Source organism: Bos taurus, chromosome 9 (assembly GCF_002263795.3).
Source record: "Bos taurus isolate L1 Dominette 01449 registration number 42190680 breed Hereford chromosome 9, ARS-UCD2.0, whole genome shotgun sequence".
Lineage (NCBI taxonomy): Eukaryota > Metazoa > Chordata > Mammalia > Artiodactyla > Bovidae > Bos > Bos taurus.
In genome coordinates this window covers 9,635,651-9,655,961 of record NC_037336.1, presented here as the reverse complement: position 1 = coordinate 9,655,961, position 20,311 = coordinate 9,635,651, and the positions used below count along the sequence as shown (strand labels likewise).

At 38.1% G+C, this 20,311-nt stretch overlaps 1 protein-coding gene across 6 annotated transcripts in view; it reads right to left on the bottom strand.

Annotated features, from left to right (window-relative positions):
- The window catches only part of FAM135A (family with sequence similarity 135 member A), a 156,656-nt gene that overhangs the window by 18,704 nt on the left and 117,641 nt on the right, over positions 1 to 20,311 (bottom strand). For 4 of the 6 annotated variants that reach the window (XM_024996871.2, XM_005210636.5, XM_002690004.6 and 1 more), the window contains 8 exons: positions 16,532 to 16,605; positions 15,036 to 15,190; positions 12,460 to 14,818; positions 9,416 to 9,582; positions 6,977 to 7,068; positions 6,393 to 6,490; positions 3,376 to 3,527; positions 1,448 to 1,558 (listed from right to left, as the gene is read on the bottom strand). In XM_024996871.2, coding sequence (XP_024852639.1) covers positions 1,448 to 1,558; positions 3,376 to 3,527; positions 6,393 to 6,490; positions 6,977 to 7,068; positions 9,416 to 9,582; positions 12,460 to 14,818; positions 15,036 to 15,190; positions 16,532 to 16,605 — 3,208 coding nt within the window. The remainder of the gene's footprint in view (positions 1 to 1,447; positions 1,559 to 3,375; positions 3,528 to 6,392; positions 6,491 to 6,976; positions 7,069 to 9,415; positions 9,583 to 12,459; positions 14,819 to 15,035; positions 15,191 to 16,531; positions 16,606 to 20,311) is intronic. The other 2 variants (XM_005210639.5, XM_002690006.6) reach the window with 1 other exon arrangement.

Sequence of the window (20,311 nt, the reverse complement as noted above, 5' to 3'; positions counted from 1 at the left end):
GTGCTACAATGCTATGTTGAGTTGTTACAACTGAGATCCCACGGACTACAAGCCAAAATGTGTACTATCCAGCCCTTCAGCAAAAAAGTGTGCCACTCCTCTGTTCTGTCACCAGGGGGAGCAGGGAGCTGGGGACTGCAGGCTGGGGAACTTTTCTGCAGGAAGCAGAGATCATGGTCTGTGCAGAAGACACAGATGAACACAGTCTGTTCTCCACAAGTGGAGATTTCAAAGGGTTAGAGCGTGCCGGGAACACATGAGTATAACCCAGGGAGAGACGAAAGGTCAGAGGTGAGGTCACTTAGAGAGAGTGAGACTGGATGGGGAGAGACCAGCTGGGGACTTCTGGGAGTATAAGTTTAGATATAAAACTTTTTAGTAAAAGTTTAGATAGTTTCCCTTCATGCAAGATAGGGAATACATTTAATAACCGGTTAATGCCCCCTGATAGCTCAGTTGGTAAAGAATCTACCTGCAATGCAGGAGACCCTGGTTTGATTCCTGGGTTAGGAAGATCTGCTGAAGAAGGGACCACTCCAGTATTCTTGGGCTTCCCTTGTGGCTCAGCTGGTAAAGAATCTGCCTGCTAGGTGGGAGACCTGAGTTCAATCTCTGGGTTGGGAAGATCCCCTGGAGAAGGGAAAGGCTACCCACTCCAGTATTCTGGCCTGGAGAATTCCATGGACTGTATAGTCCATGGGATCACAGAGTCAGATACAACTAAGCGACTTTCACTTTCTTTCACTTAATGAGAGATGACTAACCAGATTCATCCAGTGGCCAGAATTTGTAGAAGGAATAACTACTAATAGTTTCAAAGTGAAAGTGTTAGTTGTGTACTCGTGTCTGACTCTTTGTGACCCCATAGACTGTAGCCACTATCCATGGAATTCTCCAGGCAAGAATACTGGAATGGGTTGCCATTCCCTTCTCCAGGGGATCTACCTGACCCAGGGATCAAACCCAGGTCTCATGCATTGCAGGCAGATTCTTTACCATCTGAACCACTGGGGAAGCCCCGAGAATACTAGAGTGGGTAGCCATCAGTTTCTCACATTTTCCAGTTTCTCACATTTTCCAGAAATACTTATAATAATAAAATAAAAAAATATGTGGCAGTTTAAAACAAGGGCTGAAGACTGGGGTTGGGGGCACCTAGAAGGACATGAACCTAGTTCAGAAACTAACTCATGGTATGAATTATAAATGCTAAAAATTTTTAGGATAATCTCAGACTAGCTGTGCAACTCACAAGAAATAAATACAATCATATAAAAAATTAAATCATGCTATCAGTTGTTTGGTTTTGTGAGTCGATTTCATTAAGAAATTACAACCAATTGATAGTTTTTTAATCACCAGAAACACATGTTAACTTATTTGCTAAAGGTTTATTTTAAAAGAGGTTTTCAAGTGTATGTTTTTAAAACTGTTACTATATACTTACCTGCTTTATTACTAAGCTTGTATAAGAAAGTTTGGCGAGGGTCTGAATGATCACGACATGTCAATTGTAAAAGAGAACCTGATTTTTTCCATTTCTGCATAAACCACAGACCTAGAAAGTTATTAATGGTACGAGATATTTGAGAGTTATAAACTGGAAAATATAGTACCATATAACAAGGTTATTAATTTTAATATACATATTTCACTTAAAAATCATATTCCTCAAATTAGCATTTTGTTGGTGAATAAAAAATGTATTTGCAAAATATTTCCATTTTCTGATAATAAATATAAACACAAACACACTGAGGTTAACAATGGGTTAATGGTTGACAGAAGGCTTGCTACTTCTATCTCATTCAGTAATTAAACAGGTAATGGTCTATCAAGATCAAATTTGGGGGTATTATACCTTTAGATATATTCGTTCAAATTAAGATGAAGTGAAGGGGGATAAAACTTCAAACAGTCATAGCTCCACATGCCTGAGCGCCGAGGCTTTACAGCCACCACAGCTCAGCCCTGGGATGAGCAATTAGATGATGTTTTCTAATAATACTGATTATAATTAAATTTTAATTTTTAATTGTATTTCTTCATATTATCAGTTTCCTGTATTTATTTTAAAATATTTATCTATTTATTTATTTTTGGCTGTGCCAGGTCCTCATTGCTGTGCACGGGCTCTCTATCGTTGTGGCTGGTGAGGGGTACTTTTCATTGAGGCAGGCAGGCGCTACAGCATGGGCTCAGTAGCTGTGGCACATGGGTTTAGTTGCTCTGTGGCATGTGGGATCTTCCTGGACCAGGGATCGAACAGGTGTGACCTGCATTGGCAGGCAGACTCTTAACCACCAGATCATCATGGAAGTCCAGTTTCCTGTATTTAAGTGCATCTTCCCCTTAAGTAAAACCTCAATCACCCTGGAGCTGGTTTTTAAGACTACAGACTATTCATTTCTACTTTTGTTGATTCTAACGTTACTGAGGTGAACGAGGAAAAGAGGAAAAAACCTTTTAATTGATTAAAGCTGCTAACTGCAATGCTATCTGGGGAAAAGTTTAGTGAAGGAATAAATTTAAAGGAAATAAATTTAAAGTACTGCATCTTATTCATGCTGGGTTCTACTTTATATTATTTATATGTTTCATTTTTTTTTCTCTTGCCTTCTTTTTGAAACTGTAAAAATCTAGATCAAGCCAGATTTTGAAAACCACCCTTCAAAATGAGATTCAAATGAAAATGTTGTGGTTTATTTGTCAATGAAAGAAGTAGAGGAGAAAACGGAAATAAGAGTCTCAAGGCTTGATGAAAAAAAGTCAGGATGAAACCTAATTTATTCTTTCAATGAGAATCAATTGACTATACTAGAAAAGCCATTTAAAAATTCTAAGGGAAAAACAAAGCCAAATAAGCGTAAATCAAGTAGAAGATCTTTCTTAATGAGAATATTTATTCTAATAAAAATTGAGGTCTTAATTTTTATTTTAATTTCTTTAAAAAGTTTAGAATTTATTTTCTCCTAATATCCCTTTACTGTTATCAAATCAAAATCAGAGTTAACATTCTATATAAAATATTTTATAACTTTATGTTAATTATAGATATTTGTTATCTGCTCCACTAATAGAATAACAGAATAATCTGTTTATAATACTAACATTTACTGAAAATAAACACGTAACGAAAACAAGAGAGAAAAATGCTCCAGTGGCTTGACAAATATTTCAATAGGATATCATTTTCTGAAATGAGTTTTATCAGCTTATTTCTTATGCATGATAAAACAGAAAAATAGCTGCATCTTTTGTTTCATGAAATTCTATATGTGACAAATTGGCTCTAAAATAAACATCAGAAAATACTAAATTTGGATTAAATCTCCCCAGGCCATATTTTTTATACTGAACAATAAAACTTCTTACCTGTATTAACAAGAGCACTGCTATTGTAGAGTGTACCAAGGTGAGGTCCAGAAAGTGAAAGAAAGGTATGAAGCCTGCTGAGGTAATATTTAAACCGTGGTCTTGTAAGCACTGAACGGATTATTAAATTGCCCAAAGAATGTCCAATAAAGCTATAAAAGAAAAAAAATGACATTTCTCCCATAGCATTAGTTTTAAAAACAAAAGTAAAAGCTGCTATCACTATACAGAGATGTGAAATACTAAGAATTTCTAATACGTTTTAAAACTATGATTTGATACTCTGAAATGATGTAACTACATTTTGAAGGAAAAAAATATGAGAATGTAGCAGAAAATTCCTATGATTATATAATTTATATATTTAATCTATAGAAAAAAGATATTACTTACCAGAAAATTTTTACTCCTAGTTTGCAACTGCTTAGAAATACATTTAAAAAGTAATAATATATTGACTACATGATAAATTTTCCTTTTTAGGTATACACAGCAATTACAATAAACTGTGGAAAATTCTGAAAGAGATAGGAATACCAGACCACCTGACCTGCCTCCTAAGAAATATGTATGCAGGTCAGGAAGCAACAGTTGGAACTGGATATGGGACAACAGAATGGTTCCAAACAGGAAAAGGAGTACATCAAGGCTGTAATTGTCACCCTGCTTATTTAACTTATATGCAGAGTACATCATGAGAAACTCTGGGCTGGAGGAAGTACAAGCTGGAATCAAGATTGCCAGGAGAAATATCAATAACCTCAGATATGCAGATGACACCACCCTTATGGCAGAAAGTGAAGAACTAAAGAGCCTCTTGATCAAAGTGAAAGAGGAGAGAGAAAAAGTTGGCTTAAAGCTCAACATTCAGAAAATTAAGATCATGGCATCTGGTCCCATCACTTCATGTCAAATAGATGGGGAAACAGTGGAAAGTGTCAGGCTTTATTTTTTGGGGCTCCAAAATCACTGCAGATGGTGATTGCAGCCATGAAATTAAAAGACGCTTACTCCTTGGAAGGAAAGTTATGACCAACCTAGACAGCATATTAAAAAGCAGAGACATTACTTTGTCAAAAAAGGTCCGTCTGGTCAAGGCTATGGTTTTTCCAGTGGTCATGTATGGATGTGAGAGTTGGACTATAAAGAAAGCTGAGTGCAGAAGAATTGATGCTTTTGAACTGTGGTGTTGGAGAAGACTCTTGAGAGTCCCTTGGACTGCAAGGAGATCTGAACAGTCCATCCTAAAGGAGATCAGTCCTGGGTGTTGATTGGACGGACTGATGTTGAAGCTGAAACTCCAATACTTTGGCCACCTCATGCGAAGAGCTGACTCATTTGAAAAGACCCTGATGCTGGGAAAGATTGAGGGTAGGAGAAGGGGACGACAGAGGATGAGATGCTGGATGGCACCACCGACTCAATGGACGTGAGTTTGGGTGGACTCCGGGAGTTGGTGATGGACAGGGAGGCCTGGCGTGCTGCGATTCATGGGGTTGCAAAGAGTCGGACACGATTGAGTGACTGAACTGAACTAAACTGAAGTCATGATTTAAAACAACATAATGAAATCGTATCAGTGAGGATGATTTAGGAGACATTACATCCCCATTTCTCTTATTTTTGGTCCACACTCCACGTTGGGGGAGTTCTTTGACTGAATGCATTTCAACACACATGAAATATACATGCATTTTCCTACTTAAGTATAAGATTATACCAAAATAATAGCTAATACAGAGGATTTCATCTTTACCTAGGAATAGCTTAAATCAAAACAGCCTTTTCTGCTTCCCATTATTTTACAATAGACAGTACATGAATCCCTGGGGACAATTAACAGTGAAAGAAGCAAGCCTGACAGCTGTCTCAGCAACGGTTCATAGACAACGACTAGGGAGGAGCTGACAAATTTCCTGAAGCTGGGAAGGCAAGTCTGATATCAAACTGTTCTCAATCAGCTACATCAAGCTTCTGGATTTTATGGCTCACTGTAACTGACTAAAAGAGGCATATTCTTGTGGATGAATTAAAAAAACCTGAAACAATACTTTCTCATTATAAAATAACAAATTAATAAAAGTAATACAAGATGACTACAGAAAATTTAGCAAACAAATTAAGATCCATAAATGACAAAAATAATTAGAAAACAATCTCTTCTCCCCCACCCCCGACAACATACTCACATCTCCCACCATATTCTAACAGAAACATTTTTAAAAAATGACTTCAGATAAAAACCTGCTTTTCTCTGCTCTTTGTCCCTACTCTATACTAACTGGAAATGGACTGAACAAAGGCCTATAGTATAAAGACCTGGCCTCCTACCTGGGATATGACAACCATCAGCTTATTCTACTCTTTTTTGACTCAAGAAGATTACTTTTAATTTTTTCTTTATTTCTTACTGGAACAGAAGAAACAATCACTTTTCTCTCTCTCATTTCTACTCACAACATGTGATTAAAGAATGAGACATACTGGTTTCATCATCATCTCTTGCTTGGGTACTCTCAAAGTATAGTCATGACACTGAAAATATTCTTACAGTTTCATTTCTTTATATATATCTCCCTACAAGTTTTCTTTTTGGGAGCAGTTTTATTGAGATATAATTCATATACAATACAATTCACCCACTAAAAGTGTACAATTCAATGGTTTTTAGTGTATTTACAGAGTAGTGCAGCATCACTGTAAAAAATTTTAGAATATTCCACCACCTTTAAAAGAAACCCTACATTCTTTACTTATCATCAGCTCCCATCTCCTTCTCCCTCAGTCCTAAGTAATCACTGATCTACTTCTCTCTCACCAATTCTGGCCAATTCACATAAACAGAATTATACAATATGTAGTATTTCCCTAAAATCTTTTAATTTTTTCTCTTTATATTAATTTGAATTGCTGTCTACTATATTTTAGAATAGGACAAAAAATTTCCAGACAGTCTGTGTAATTTTTCTATAATTCATGGAGACATAAAAATAAGTTATGTAAATAAGAAAAGTTACCTTATTTTTGAGACTGTTAGACTATATATCTGAATATATTGTATTATCTCATCCAAAAGGCGATCAGTCATGCTATCAAAATCAGCAAAAGTATCATTCTAAACAAAAGCAAAACATACACATTATATACACAGGAAAAACTGAATATAAACATTACCTTTAATTTGGGTACTGAAAATATGGTTAAAGACCAGTTTTTTTTAGAGAAGTTAGTGAATGTAATATTCATTATACTAAAATGAACAAGCAGTGAATTTCCAGGAAAAAAGGCTGTTTTCTCATTAATACTTTGTTTAGACTGTTTAGCCCACTAACAGAACTGAATATAAGGTTATTTGAAATGGTTTAATTATTTAATGAACTATTTGCATAGAAATGTGAAATACTAGAAATTCTGCATATGTAAAGAGCTCAAAAACTGAGTTATAAATCATTTCAAATTCCTTAGGATATGCATGAATGTTAAATTTTATAGAAATCAGAAAAATTATTTCTACTACTACAGACATTTTGTAGTAAGCAATATTTAGGTAGAAACTGGTAGAAACATGTATGCTTTCACTGAAAACACAGTCATACTGTACCTGATTTCTTTCAGACATAAGAAAATCAATTCTTTCCCCAGGAAGCCCAAGTTCAATGTAAGTTTTTACTAATCGGAGATCTGCACTGTTACCTAGAAAATGAAGAAAATGAAAATTCTGTCTAAAGGACAAGATAAAGCAAAAGATGCAGCACACATCCTCACAGGTTGTTAATCATCTTGAGGATATGTGGAGGGCCTAAGTCAGCTGTGAAGAGACAAGGACCTGTGCACCAGAACCCACTCTGTTCATGTCACGGCTGATCGCCACCAGCAGACAACGTTCCCCAACAGCCTGTGTCTTCAGAGGTCTGGATGCACGATGCTATCAACCCCTCACGCCCACTCCGGCTCCCCGTCTGTCCCACGGTCAGCACATGCTGTGCTGACCACTGGCAATGGCGGCTGTGAGTGACCAACTGACTAACTCGTCACCATCACTCTCTGCATGAGCATTTAACCACACTTGAGTGCATTTTCGATTTAATCTGTTGACTTTTTCTTTGGCAGTACTAGGTCAGACAAATAGAAATAAAAATCCATTTAAATAATCTAAAGTAGTTTAATTACTAACTTAAAAGATATATATAAATACAAAATATTTATAACAGCTATCATACATAAATATAAATAATCAGTATATACATATGTAATATATAAATATAAATTAGTATCTTTAAAAATTAGTTTAGTGGCTTTTCAGTTAATTCTTTTGGCTTACTTAGGAATATATACATATCATTATCAACTGCTGAATTTTTACTTTATCCCTCTTTTTAGCTATGTCATGAACAGACAGAATTAACTGTTTTATTCCTGATTTTTAAAAGAAATGCCTCTAGCATCTCACTACTAGGTATATGTTTTCCATGAGCTGTAAGTATATATGCTTAATTACATTAATGAATTAGACTAGTGCTATTTAAGGCTTAAAGTTTGATGCTTACTTGTCATAACTGGAAATGAATATTGAATTTTAAATTACTTGATTTACTAATATAGTATATAAATTTCTTTATATTTACCTATCTTTGCATTCTGGGAACTAAATTCTATTTGCTGTAGCTACTTTAATATATTGATTCATTTGCTGGAGGGTTTTGGGAAACATTTAATCAATTAACGAATTCATTTTTCTACAATGTTACTAGAGTCTTATTAAGTATATTTATGTTAGATTGCTCCACTTTTCTTTGGAGTGTCGGTGTTACATCTTTTTCAGATTTAATAACAAGGTTAGGTTAACTTCAAGGAATAAAATAGGCTCCATTCCATCTTTTTTCCTATTATTCTGGACCAATTTCTATAACATGGAATAGTGTTTCTTGGAAATTTCAAAGAGGACTTTATCAGAGATTCTATTAAGCCAAGCAACTTTTCTTGGAGGATAATTCTTTGAAAATTTTATTAGGGGAAGGAAACAGGTTAGTATTTGAGGTATTTTATTTCTTGGGTTGCAGTTTTTTTTTTTTAATTAAAAATATCCAATTTAATGATAATTTACTAGTTTAGACCTGTGGTGGTTCAGACGGTAAAGAGTCTGCCTGCAGTGAGGGAGATCGGAGTTGGATCCCTGTGTTGGGAAGATCCCCTGGAGAAGGAAATGGCAACCCACTCCAGTATTCTGGCCTGGAGAAACCTATGGACAGGGGAGCCTGGCAGGAGTCTACAGAGTCTGTGGAGTCACAAAAAATCAGACACAACTGGGAGACTTCACTTTAGCATTTTTATAATCCATAAAATCTTTTGTTACTTTGTTATTACAGAATCACATTATAACACAGCCCGCTCCAGTATTCTTGCCTGCAAAATCCCATGGACAGAGGAGCCTGGCAGGCTACAGTCCATGAGGTCGCAAAGAGTTGGACACGACTAAGCGACTTCACTTGACTTGACTTGACTCTGCTAGTCTAGAGATATCTGGTATCTTCTAACGCAGTTCCTAACCAAGAAAAATAGGCTGCTGAGTAACCAAAATAGCTGTCATAAAATTAGAGCAAGTAAGAACAGGTATTAAGAATTTAAATTATACCCTAATTAATCAGTGAATCTTTTATTCTTAGGTATTGATTTTTCTTATCCATAAAGTTTAAAGCACCAAGCTAGACAGAAGCAGAAAGACAACCAAAGGGATACAAAATGATTGCCACGAGTGACAGCTGATGAAAATAACAGTACGAGAGCAGACAGAAAAACCCCAAGTTAATATAAGAAAATGTCAGCATGTGGATATCAATTCCAAGGAAAATTTGCTTTAAAAAAAATCTAATATTATACTTAGCAAAATTAAACATCTCTCTGTTTTAGAATGTATTTAAGATAATAATTAGTATCAGCAATTTAGAAATCTTTCTTCAGGTCAATGATTAAAACTAAACGAGATCTACTAGGAAAAGAAGATATCGAGTTGGTACGGGTTATATCCACAGATGTTACACACCGTCTAGGCCATGCACACAGACAATGAGATGCACTCCATTTCCACAATGGTCCTCCTCCTCCTCCTCCACGCAAAAATAAGGGACTGAGGATGCCAGCAGAGGAACATCGCTGTACATGAACCCAGGGAGTTTAAGTTGCTTCAATTCATCTTTTGCCTGAAGGAAGCTAAAGCAAAATGTTATAAAAGATATTATTTACTAAGCATTACATTCAGTTTTTAGAACCAAAAAGATAATCTACTGAATTTAGAGAACTACAGAAAAGGAAACCCAGAAATATTTGATTTTAAAATACTGAAATATGTGTGATCACCTAAATGATTTAGAAATTAGACAGTGATTTTCTTTACTAGGGCTTCCCTGGTGGCTCAGCTGATAATCTGCCTGCAATGCAAGAGACCTGGGTTCAATCCCTGTTTTTTAGTACATACTCTGATCAAATACAATAAGTAATTACACCCTGACATCACTTAAAAATATTCTTTTAAATTTGAAATCCACTAGAAAACATTAGGAATGGAGTTATGCTTTTTACAGAACTTTATATTGTTTGCAGAAAAAGCTGGGAGAAGTACTGCAAAGACTAACAGTCTGATGCTGATCCTGTGACCAAATCTTACCCCCCTTGCTCGTTTTTGTGCTGTATGTGCTTAGTCACTCAGTCATGTCCGACTCTTTGCGACCCTATGGACTGTAGCCAGCCAGACTCCTCTGTCCATGAGGACTCTCCAGGCAAGAATAGTGGAGTGGGTTGCCATGCCCTCCTTCAGGGGAACTTCCCGACCCAAGTTTTGAATCAGGGTCTCCAGTATTGCAGGCAGATTCTTTACCAGCTGAGCTACCTGGGAAGTCCCTTGCTCCTTTTTAATCTTACATAAATGGAAAAAAAGGCACTATTCTACACAGTGTACTGGTGAGAATGGCAGGTATTATATTTAGTAGATTAAGTTATTTGTATTTTTCTCTAAAAATATCAGTAAGAAGGAATAGAACTAAGGGGGGATGTGATTAAATAAAATTGGCACAAACATATCTATTCAACTTGGGGATTGAGAACATGAAAAATTATGAACTATTTTAATATTATATGATTTGGGCTGATGAAAGTAAAACTCAAGTAAGCTGCTGAACACTAAACTGAGGGGGACACACTGGGTGAAGAATACTGCTTTCATGTTTGATTCAGGAAGAGACTGAGCTGCCAGGAGGTGGAACAACTTCCTCCAACTTCCTAGCACATCTGTCATTGTTTAGTCACTTTGTGTCCAATTCTTTGCAACCCCATGGACTATAGCCTGCCAGGCTCCTCTGTCCATGATATTTCTCAGGGAAGAATACTGGAGTGGTTTGCCATTTCCTTCTCCAGGGGATGTTCCAGACCCAAGGATTGAACCTGTGTCTCCTGCATTGGTAGGAGGCTTCTTTACTGCTGAGCTACCAGGGAAGCCCCCTTCTAGCACATTATAATTCTTCAGTAGGCACTTCTCACCTGGTTCAAAATTGGGAATGGAGTATGTCAAGGCTATATATTGTCACCCTGCTTATTTAGCTTCTATGCAGAGTACAACATGCAAAATGCCGGGCTGGATGAAGCACAAGCTGGAATCAAGATTGGCGGGAGAAATATCAATATCCTCAGATATGCAGATGACATCACCCTTACAGCAGAAAGTGAAGAAGAACTAAAGAACCTCTTGATGAAAGTGAAAGAGGAGAGTGAAAAAACTGGCTTAAAACTCAACATTCAAAAAACTAAGATCATGGCATCCAGTCCTATCACTTCAAGGCAAACAGATGGGGAAACAATGAAAACAGTGACAGACTTTATTTCATTGGGCTCCAAAATCACTGCAGATGGTGACTGCAGCCATAAAATTAAAAGATGCTTGCTCCTTGGAAGAAAAACTATGACAAATATAGACAGCAATATTAAGAAGCAAAGACATCACTTTGCTGACTAAGGTCTGTAAAGTCATATATGGCTGTGAGAATTGGACCATAAAGAAGGCTGAGCACTGAAGAATTGATCTTTCCAACTGTCGTGCTGGAGAAGATTCTTGAGAGTCCCTTGCAAGAGGTGAAATCAATCAATCCTAAAGGAAATCAACCCTGAATATTCCTTGGAGGACTAATGTTGAAGTTGAAGCTCCGATACTGAGGCCACCTGATGCAAAGAGCCAACTCACTGGAAAATAACCTGAAGCTGGGAAAGATTGAAGGCAAGAGAATAGGATGACAGAGGACGAGATGGTTGGATGGCATCGCCAACTCAATGGACGTGAGTTTGAGCAAACTCTGGAAGATCAAGAAGGACAGGGAAACCTGGTGTGGTGTAGTCTGTGGGGTCACAAAGAGTTGGACACGGCTGAGTGACTGAATAACAATAAATTCTCATCTCAGTGGGTTCACTAGCTGTAGCACCATGGATCTCACTTATGTGCACACATCAGAATAATCTGGGAACTTAAAAACCTATAGTAGCCAAACCCAGACATTTTACTCTAGGGATTATAATTCCATCTGGATTAAGGTGGTAGACAACTGTGCCATACTAGTAAATCTATGCCATCTTCAAATTTTTCTGGATTTTTTTTTTTTTTAACTGGACCATTAAATATCAATTCTGGAACCACTGACTTAGCTGAGGCAATCTGAGTCTGGCAGGCTGAGGGAAGTTTCTAGTAATTATCTAATACTGTCCTTAATTGCTAGATGTCCTTATAAAACCTAACTTCTGTCTGGGAGTAAATGGGGAGAAATGATGGGAAAAAAAGGGTTTTAAGCTCAACTATTCCACACTTTTACCACACAACTACCGATGAAAAAGTTATATCAGGGATGTGTAGCCAATAGAAGAGGACAATCATACAGGAACCTACAGGTCTGTCTCAGGCAGCATACTGAGTTCACTTCTCCATTCTGGACAGCTAATCAAAGAAATACTTTCTATATTACAGAAGTCAGAGAATGTGAAATATGCATGTTTCCAGAGAAAGATATACACGTTCCCTCACAGCTCATGCCGTTGCGCTCCACTACTTACGCTTGTATCTGAGGCTTTGGCGAGTTTTCGTACCAGGACAGAGATGACGTGCAGCTGTGGGAGGCGCTGCTCGGCTGCTTGGTAACAGCGTCACACTTACTCTTAGAAGAGTACTTAACGCCACAAGGGGACTCTCGTGGTGCAGACGGGAAGGACAGACAGCCAGAAGTACAGACAGTAGGCATGGTTATGCCATCGCTCAGATAGTCGCCGGCCAGTCTTTCAGACTTGGCAAGTCTTTCTCCTCCCAGGTCAGCTCCATCTGCACAGTGAGCATCTCCCGCGGCCTCCAGAGAGGAGTAATCTGCCTCCTCATAATACCCGTTTTGAACCATTTGTTGATCCTGCTCTTCCTCTTCCTCATCTTTACCCTGATCCCGCTGAGGACTACTCATTTCTTTTCCAGAAGTTTCTTTCTGAGGGCTAACTGAATGGCTGTAGCTAATAGCACATGTGTCAGAAACATCCGTACTGCTTTGACAGCCAAAATAATTTTCCACAAGCCCTTGCTTTACCATATCAGGACTGGCTGAAAAAGCATCACCTGTACCCAGGTAAGTTTCATCTTTAACTGCAGGGGCTTCTGAACACATTTGTTTGGGATTTAATGCATCGCTGTTTTTCCTTTTCACAGTTCTATCTTCACTGCTATCTGCCCTGGTGGAAACGGAACCTGAAACGACACAAGGGGTGCCTGAACAAGCCAGTTCTGAACTTAATGGAACTGTGGTTCCTACAGAGTCACTGGATTTATCAGGACTCTGGGAGTCTTTACACACAGTGTCCAAGTTAGGTTTGGAGCTACAACTACTTTTCACATCACTGGAAGTATCTTCATCTGAAAAAACAAATTGTAAAGGGTCTTTAGTGCTTGAATTTAAGGAATGTATTTCTATAGTTTCATTGTCCAAATGCCCTGAAAATATGACACTCTGCTGCTGCAAAATAATACTTGACTTTTTCCTATCGTCACATTTTGGCACATCAGTTGTTCCTAGATTTAACACAGTTTTGCTATCACTTAGGTGGCATTCAGATACAGCAGATTTCTTAGGATTTTCATCAGGTGACAGCTCGTCATCAGAAGGCAGAGAATTTATGGAGGTTAAGGACGACTGGATCTCACTGAAAGCACTTGTACTCTCAGTACAGTGACTGCCTAGTGAAAACTTTACATTACAGTCAGGCTTCATCAAGAGCTGAGGAAATAACCTTTCACTGATGAAAAGACCTTGCCCTGGTACAGTTTCAAAGACTATGTCAGGGTTTGGATGTGCTGCAACAGAGCTTGGTTCACTTTCCACACCTGAGTCTGAGAACCGAGATGAGGCACACGTGGCACTAATGTCTGGTAACTTAATGGTGTCTCCACTCACTACAAGGTGGTATTCTCTTGTAGAAGCAGGTTGATTATTTCTTAACTTAGCTAACGATTCCCCGACAGAATGACACTTAGCTTCCTGCAAAGCTTCCTTTTCAAGTGTTATTTCCATAGGTTTAGATTTACCATTAGAGTCTAAGGACTCAAAATTGGGCAGTTGTAAATTATCCACAAATATTTCATCTTGTTGAAGCTCTGTCCAAGGTCCTATTTTAACAGTTACTTTCTCTCCACTGAAACAGTCTTTATTACATGGCTTAACTTCAATTGTCCTAACTCCTGAAGTGGGGGCAGACTGACGATCATGGCAATCGTCTGATGAGCTTCTGGATGCCACACTGTGTTCCACTTGTGCAATTTCACTATCATCCTGGGAGATATCAAGTTTACCTGAAATGGACAAATTTGCACAAAGATTTAGGCTGCCAGAGTTCAAAGGATCAAACAGGTCTGGTTGCACATTTTCAATATCTGGAGACTTTTGTTCAGTTCTTTCTGTATTAGCTGGCAAATAGCTAGCTTCCTTTTGACTTGTCTGTCTCATGTAGGTCTTTGGATCAAAATTATATCCATATATTGTGGGGTCCAGACCTTCCTTCTGACTATGTGTAGGGTTGCCTTCAAAGCTTTTAAAGAGATCATTTGATGCTGTACTTTTCAAGCATTTGTAGCCTACCAAAACCACCAAATCCTTAGAGTTCTGTTTTATTAATTTTTTTGTGTTTTCAGGTTTCATTGTTTTCATGAGCTTAGTAACCTTAACCTTGGATTTATTTGATTCTTCATTCTTTCCTTTTAGAGACTTTGTTAGCTGCTTTTCACCTTCTGTAGACCAAAAACTGGAGGTCCCAGCAGGTCTGATTTTCAACTCTGGGCTGGAAAGTCCAGCTAGAGTGCTTTCTTCAGTCTCACATTTATCCATTCTACTGGACTCTGATCTCTGAAGACTCTGAATTCCCATCCAGGGTGCATCTAAGTCTTTTATCCAAAGAAAAAGAAATTCAGATTTAAGACAAGGTGTAAGAACTTATATGATTAAGACTACTTTTTCTGACTATAACTTTCTAATATCCTCAAAAATAAATAAAACTGGAGGGGGAAAAAAGTCCCACATTAAGGAATGGCTTTATGTATAGTAGGTATAATATACCGTCAATGACACATAGCTTACATATTATAGTTAGATTACACTTACCTTCAGTAACTGAATCTAAATACCTATCTTCAAAGATAATAGGTAACGAATTGAGATCTCCATCTAATTCACTACATTCAATAGGCAGGGGTGGGAGAGAGCTGCAGAAGGAAGTGTTTTTGATAGCGGTGCACATCTGGAGATGACTCTGAGCACTGAAAAACATGTCTCACGTCAGACTGCAACCGAGATAATCACACCAGTTCCACCTCATAGTCCCCCAGGCACCATCCCCTCATCAGTCATATGCTCCCCACCACTCAAGACACAAGCTCCTGACAAAGGAGTTCCTTGATCAGAGATAAAAACTGCTACACTGAAAATTATTGACTTATAAAAATTATGGTTTACTGACAAATGTTATTTCAAAGCGATTTATCTGTACTTAATATATGCACTTCCTAATTAGCTGAGAATAGCATAGAAGAGAAAGACCAGAAGCTCAAATGCCTACTAATGATTTGATGATAATGTTGAAAAAAAGTGTTCCATTCCTACTGCTTACTTAACACATACTGATAAACACAACAGCTATTTTTAAAAAGGTATATACTTTTCTAATATAAAAGTTTTTTAAAAAAACTTTTTCTTATGAAAAATTTCCTAAACAAATCAAAGTACACAGAATAGCAAAATAATCCCGTCAGCTTCAACAATGAGCATTTCCCCTCTCGCTTTGTCTGAACCTCCACTCACACACCCTATGATTATTTACAGTTCTATTTTAAGGTACAGTTCACAGGCACTGAAACAAATACACCTTAGCTGTATGGTTCTGGTAAGTGGACACAGAATCAGAACATTTCCACCTGTCTAGAGAGTATTCTAATGTCATCCCAGGCAAACTCTCCACCCAAGTCAACACCAAGACAACCACTGTCCTGACTTTTACTTCACCTTAGTTTTATGTGTTCCAGAACTTCATATAAACAGAATCATATATAATTTATTCTTTTATGTCTCACTTCTTTTCACTCAGCATAATGTCCTCAAAATATTCCTTAAAGCCAAAGAAAACCAGATCTAAAAATACTCAGTAGGGAAAAAAAAAGGCATCTACTCTGGATATTTGAATTATACATCTTTTACATAATGGCAAGAAGTGCCAGTCTTTTGCCAGTCTCAAAAGTGCCAGACTACTTTTGAGAACCTGCAATACATAATCGTAAATGTAAGAGATTCTGACCTGTGAAAATAAAGGTACAACAAGATGACCAAACGGAAGGCTGGAACCAGGGCCTTGTGGGACTCCTAAGGGTGGGTAGATCTCATGTGTGGGATGAGATAATAGTGCAATGTGATTCTTTACGGAAGGCAGGGGTCTTTCATGAAGCAATTCACAAGATTAAACACATTTGATTAACAGGAGATTTCTGAATTTCAAATTCTCATTTCTTTTGCTGTAAATATTGTATATTCCGCCATGATAAATTCTGAGATGATATCTTATATAAAAGGAAACAAAATCATTTAAACTTTGGATTTGTGTTACTCACTGAAGTTCCTGGTATGCAATGGCAGCTTCTCTTGGATGTTCAAAACAAAAGAAGGCCTCAGAAAACCTGCGCACCTGAAAAATTCCAAAAGGGAGTATGAATAACATGGTGCATCTAACAAGTCAATGAGGTTTTATGTGGTAGGAAGAAAAACACCCTCCGCAAGGGCCCCCATAACCACCCCCATAAGATTAACCTCTCTCCTCAGTGTTGCCAAACCTCTGTATGTTGGTACTTACTGCATGAGTTAAAAGAAAGAACAGAATGCAGAGGAAGAAACTTCGGCTTACATTACGGATTCACCATTCATCCTCCTTGAAGATGGGGATTCTGTCCCCCACACCAAGAAGAGTGCGCAGCACACGAAAAAAATGGTAGGACCGCCTAGCTCCTGCTTCATGCTGTGTGCCAGGCAGCCCAGGACACGTCAGGTGAGCTGATGGGTGGACTCACTGACACTGCGACCTCAGGCATTTCACCTTGGGAGCCTCGATGACTCGCTTTCAATTACACTTAATACTTAGTCTACATACGGAGTTATTGTGAAGAGTAAGCATAATTACGTGTTTGATATTTCTTTTTTAAACTGGAAGGTATATGCAAATATAAGCTATGACAATTACCACTGTAGCATTCACCACATTTTTCCTTAAAATAATTGTTTATGTGAATTGTCTCCCCTCTTAATGTGTGATATTCTTTAGAGTAGGAGCTGTATTTGGGATGATCTTTGCTATCTGCCTAAAATACATCTTGGTATGTTATAAAAGCAAGTGCTTTGTAAATACTGGTCAAATCTAGTTGAATATTTCTTCCATCATATTCGTATTTTGACCTTTTCATTTCTAATTATTCAAAGGCTTTGTCAGCTACGGACAGCAATTGAAGCACCAGTAAGGGCATGGAAAATATATTTTGTTTGAAGGGTACGTGGAGGAGAGAGAAATCAGATTATAGCTAGGAATTACATTACATTGAAAATTTTTTCTAAAGGGAAAGAAGACTAGAGGTTCTTTGGTTTTAAATACACAATGAATTGCAGAAATGTTTTATTCGTCATCAAGATACAGCCAGTTGAGTTTCTGATTTCCTCAGCCTATCTCCCTGAGTTGGTGAGACAGGATCTTCAGAGGGACAAGGGGAGGCATGAGGCATCTGTGAGGGAAGGACGTAACTGTGTCTTTACCTTCAAATGCTGCAACTGCCTCTTCTTGCTCTCCAACACTAGCGGAGAGATAAGGAAAACCATTTGCCTGTCTGTCAGAGAGGTTTTCCTGAGGGCTATAAAGTGTGAAGAAATCCAACCTGAAGTGATCTGTGGCTGCAGCTGGGCCTGCCTTCTCAGATTCCTATGATAAGAGCAATCATTTCTGGAGAGCAGCTGCCCTCATAAGCTCCATGCTAAGCACTTTACTTTTTTATTCTTTGATTTAAACCATATGAAAACCCTATGAAGTGAGTATATTTTCATTTAACAACTGAGAAAACAGGCAGAAAGAAGTTAATTACTTGGCCAAGACAACAGAGCTGGCCCGTGATACACCTGGGATTCAAATAAGGGCTTGAGAAAAAGTGTTGTCTTGTGTTCCAACCACTGAGCTCTTCCCTTCTGCATTAAGACTCCCTAGTATCAGCAAGTCTTTCCTTTCCTCTCTGAGCCCAGATGGAAGTTCTTCTGCCCTGATTTTCATGCAGTGGTAACACATGATGAATAAAGCTGGTGACCATACTGAGGCCATGACTAAGGCATCACTGCCACCTGAAGGCAACAGAGCTTAGTTCTGGGCAAAAAGGCATTCATAGAAAAAATGTTAAATTTACAAATTCAAACTCAGGATATGAGTAATAGATATTAATACTCTGGTATACATAGTTGTGGGGCGTCCCAGGTGGCCCTAGTGGTCAAGAACCCACCTACCAACATGGGAGACATTAGAGATGCAGGTTTGATCACTGGGTCAGGAAGATCCTCTGGAGGAGGGCATGGCAACCCACTTCAGTATTCTTGCCTGGAGAATCCCATGGGCAGAGGAGCCTGGTGGGCTACAGTCCATGGGGTCACAAAGAGTCGGACACGACTAAAGTGACTTAGCACACATACATAACTGTAAAACCAGTTTTGAGTATATACCCTAATTTTAAAGAATCCACTCATTTGGAAACATCAAGTATTCAAAATTTAACCAGGAAGTTAAAAAAAAATAGCCTTCAAGGGTTAAAAATGAGTGTTTATAGTGTTTACAGAATTAAATGTTTCTTTTATCTGTGTTCATCCTAATATGTTGCTTAAAGATATCTTATTCATCATAGGAATTGCAAAGAGTTGGACACAACTGAGTGGCTAAGCACAGCACAGCATTTATCATAGGGGACTGGAAATCAAAAGTAGGAAGTTAAGAGATACCTGGAGTAACAAGTAAGTTTCCCCTTGGAGTACAAAATGAAGCAGGCAAAGGCTAACAGAATTCCCCCAAGAGAATGCACTGGTCATAGCAAATACTCTTTTTCAACAACACAAGAGATGATTTATATATGGACATCACCAAACAGTCAATGGGAAAATCAGATTGACTACATTCTTTGTAGCAGAAGATGGAGAAGCTCTGTACAGTTAGCAAAAACAAGACCTGGAGCTGACTGTGGCTCAGATCATAAGCTTCTCATAGAAAAATTCAGGCTTAAACTAAAGAAAGCAGGGAAAACTGCTGGGACAGCAAGGGACAACTTAAATCAAACCACCTATGAATATACAGTGGAGGCGACGAATAGATTCAAGGGACTACATCTAGTAAACAGAGTGCCTGAAGAACTATGGATAGAGGTCCGTAATATTATACAGGAGGCAGCAAACAAAACCACCCCCAAAAAAAAGAAAAGCAAGAAGGCCAAGTGGTTGTCTGAGGAGGCTTTACAAATAGCTGAAGAAAGATAAGTGAAAAGCAAGGGAGAAAGGAAAATGTACACCCAACTAAAGGCATAGTTCCAGAGAACAGCAAGGAGAGACAAGAAAGCCTTCTATGAACAATGCAAACAAATGGAGGAAAACACCAGAAAGGGAAAGACTAGAGATATCTTTAAGAAAATTGGAAATATCAAAGGAACATTTCATCCAAAGATGGGCACAATAAAGGACAGAAACAGTTAAGACCTAATAGAAGCAAAGAGACCAAGAACAGATGGAAAGAATACCCAGAAGAACTGTACAAAAAATATCTCAATGATCTGGATAACCATGATGGTGTGGTCATTCACCTAGAGCTAGACATTCTGGAGTGTAAAGTCAAGTGGACCTTAGGAAGCACTGTTTAGGAAGCACTAACCGTCAATAAAGTTAGTGGAGGTGATGGAATTCCAGCAGAGCTATTTAAAATCCTAAAAGATGATGCTATCAGAGTGCTGCACTCAATACGTCAGCAAATTTGGAAAACCCAGCAGTGGCCGCAGAACTGGAAAAGGTCAATCCTCATCCCAATTAGCAAGAAGGGCAGTACTAAAGAATGCTCAAACCACCAGACAACTGGACTCATATCCCATGCTAGTAAGGTTATGCTCAAAATCCTGCATGCTAGGCTTCAGCATTACATCAACTAAGAACTTCCAGATGTCCAAACTGGGTTTAGAAAAGGCAGGGGAACCAGAGATCAAATTGTCAACATTTGCTGGATCACAGAGAAAACAAGAGGATTCCAGGAAAAAATCTACCTCTGTTTCATTGACTACACTAAAGCCTCTGAGTGTGTGGATCATAACGAACTGTGTTAAAGAGATGGAAATACCAGA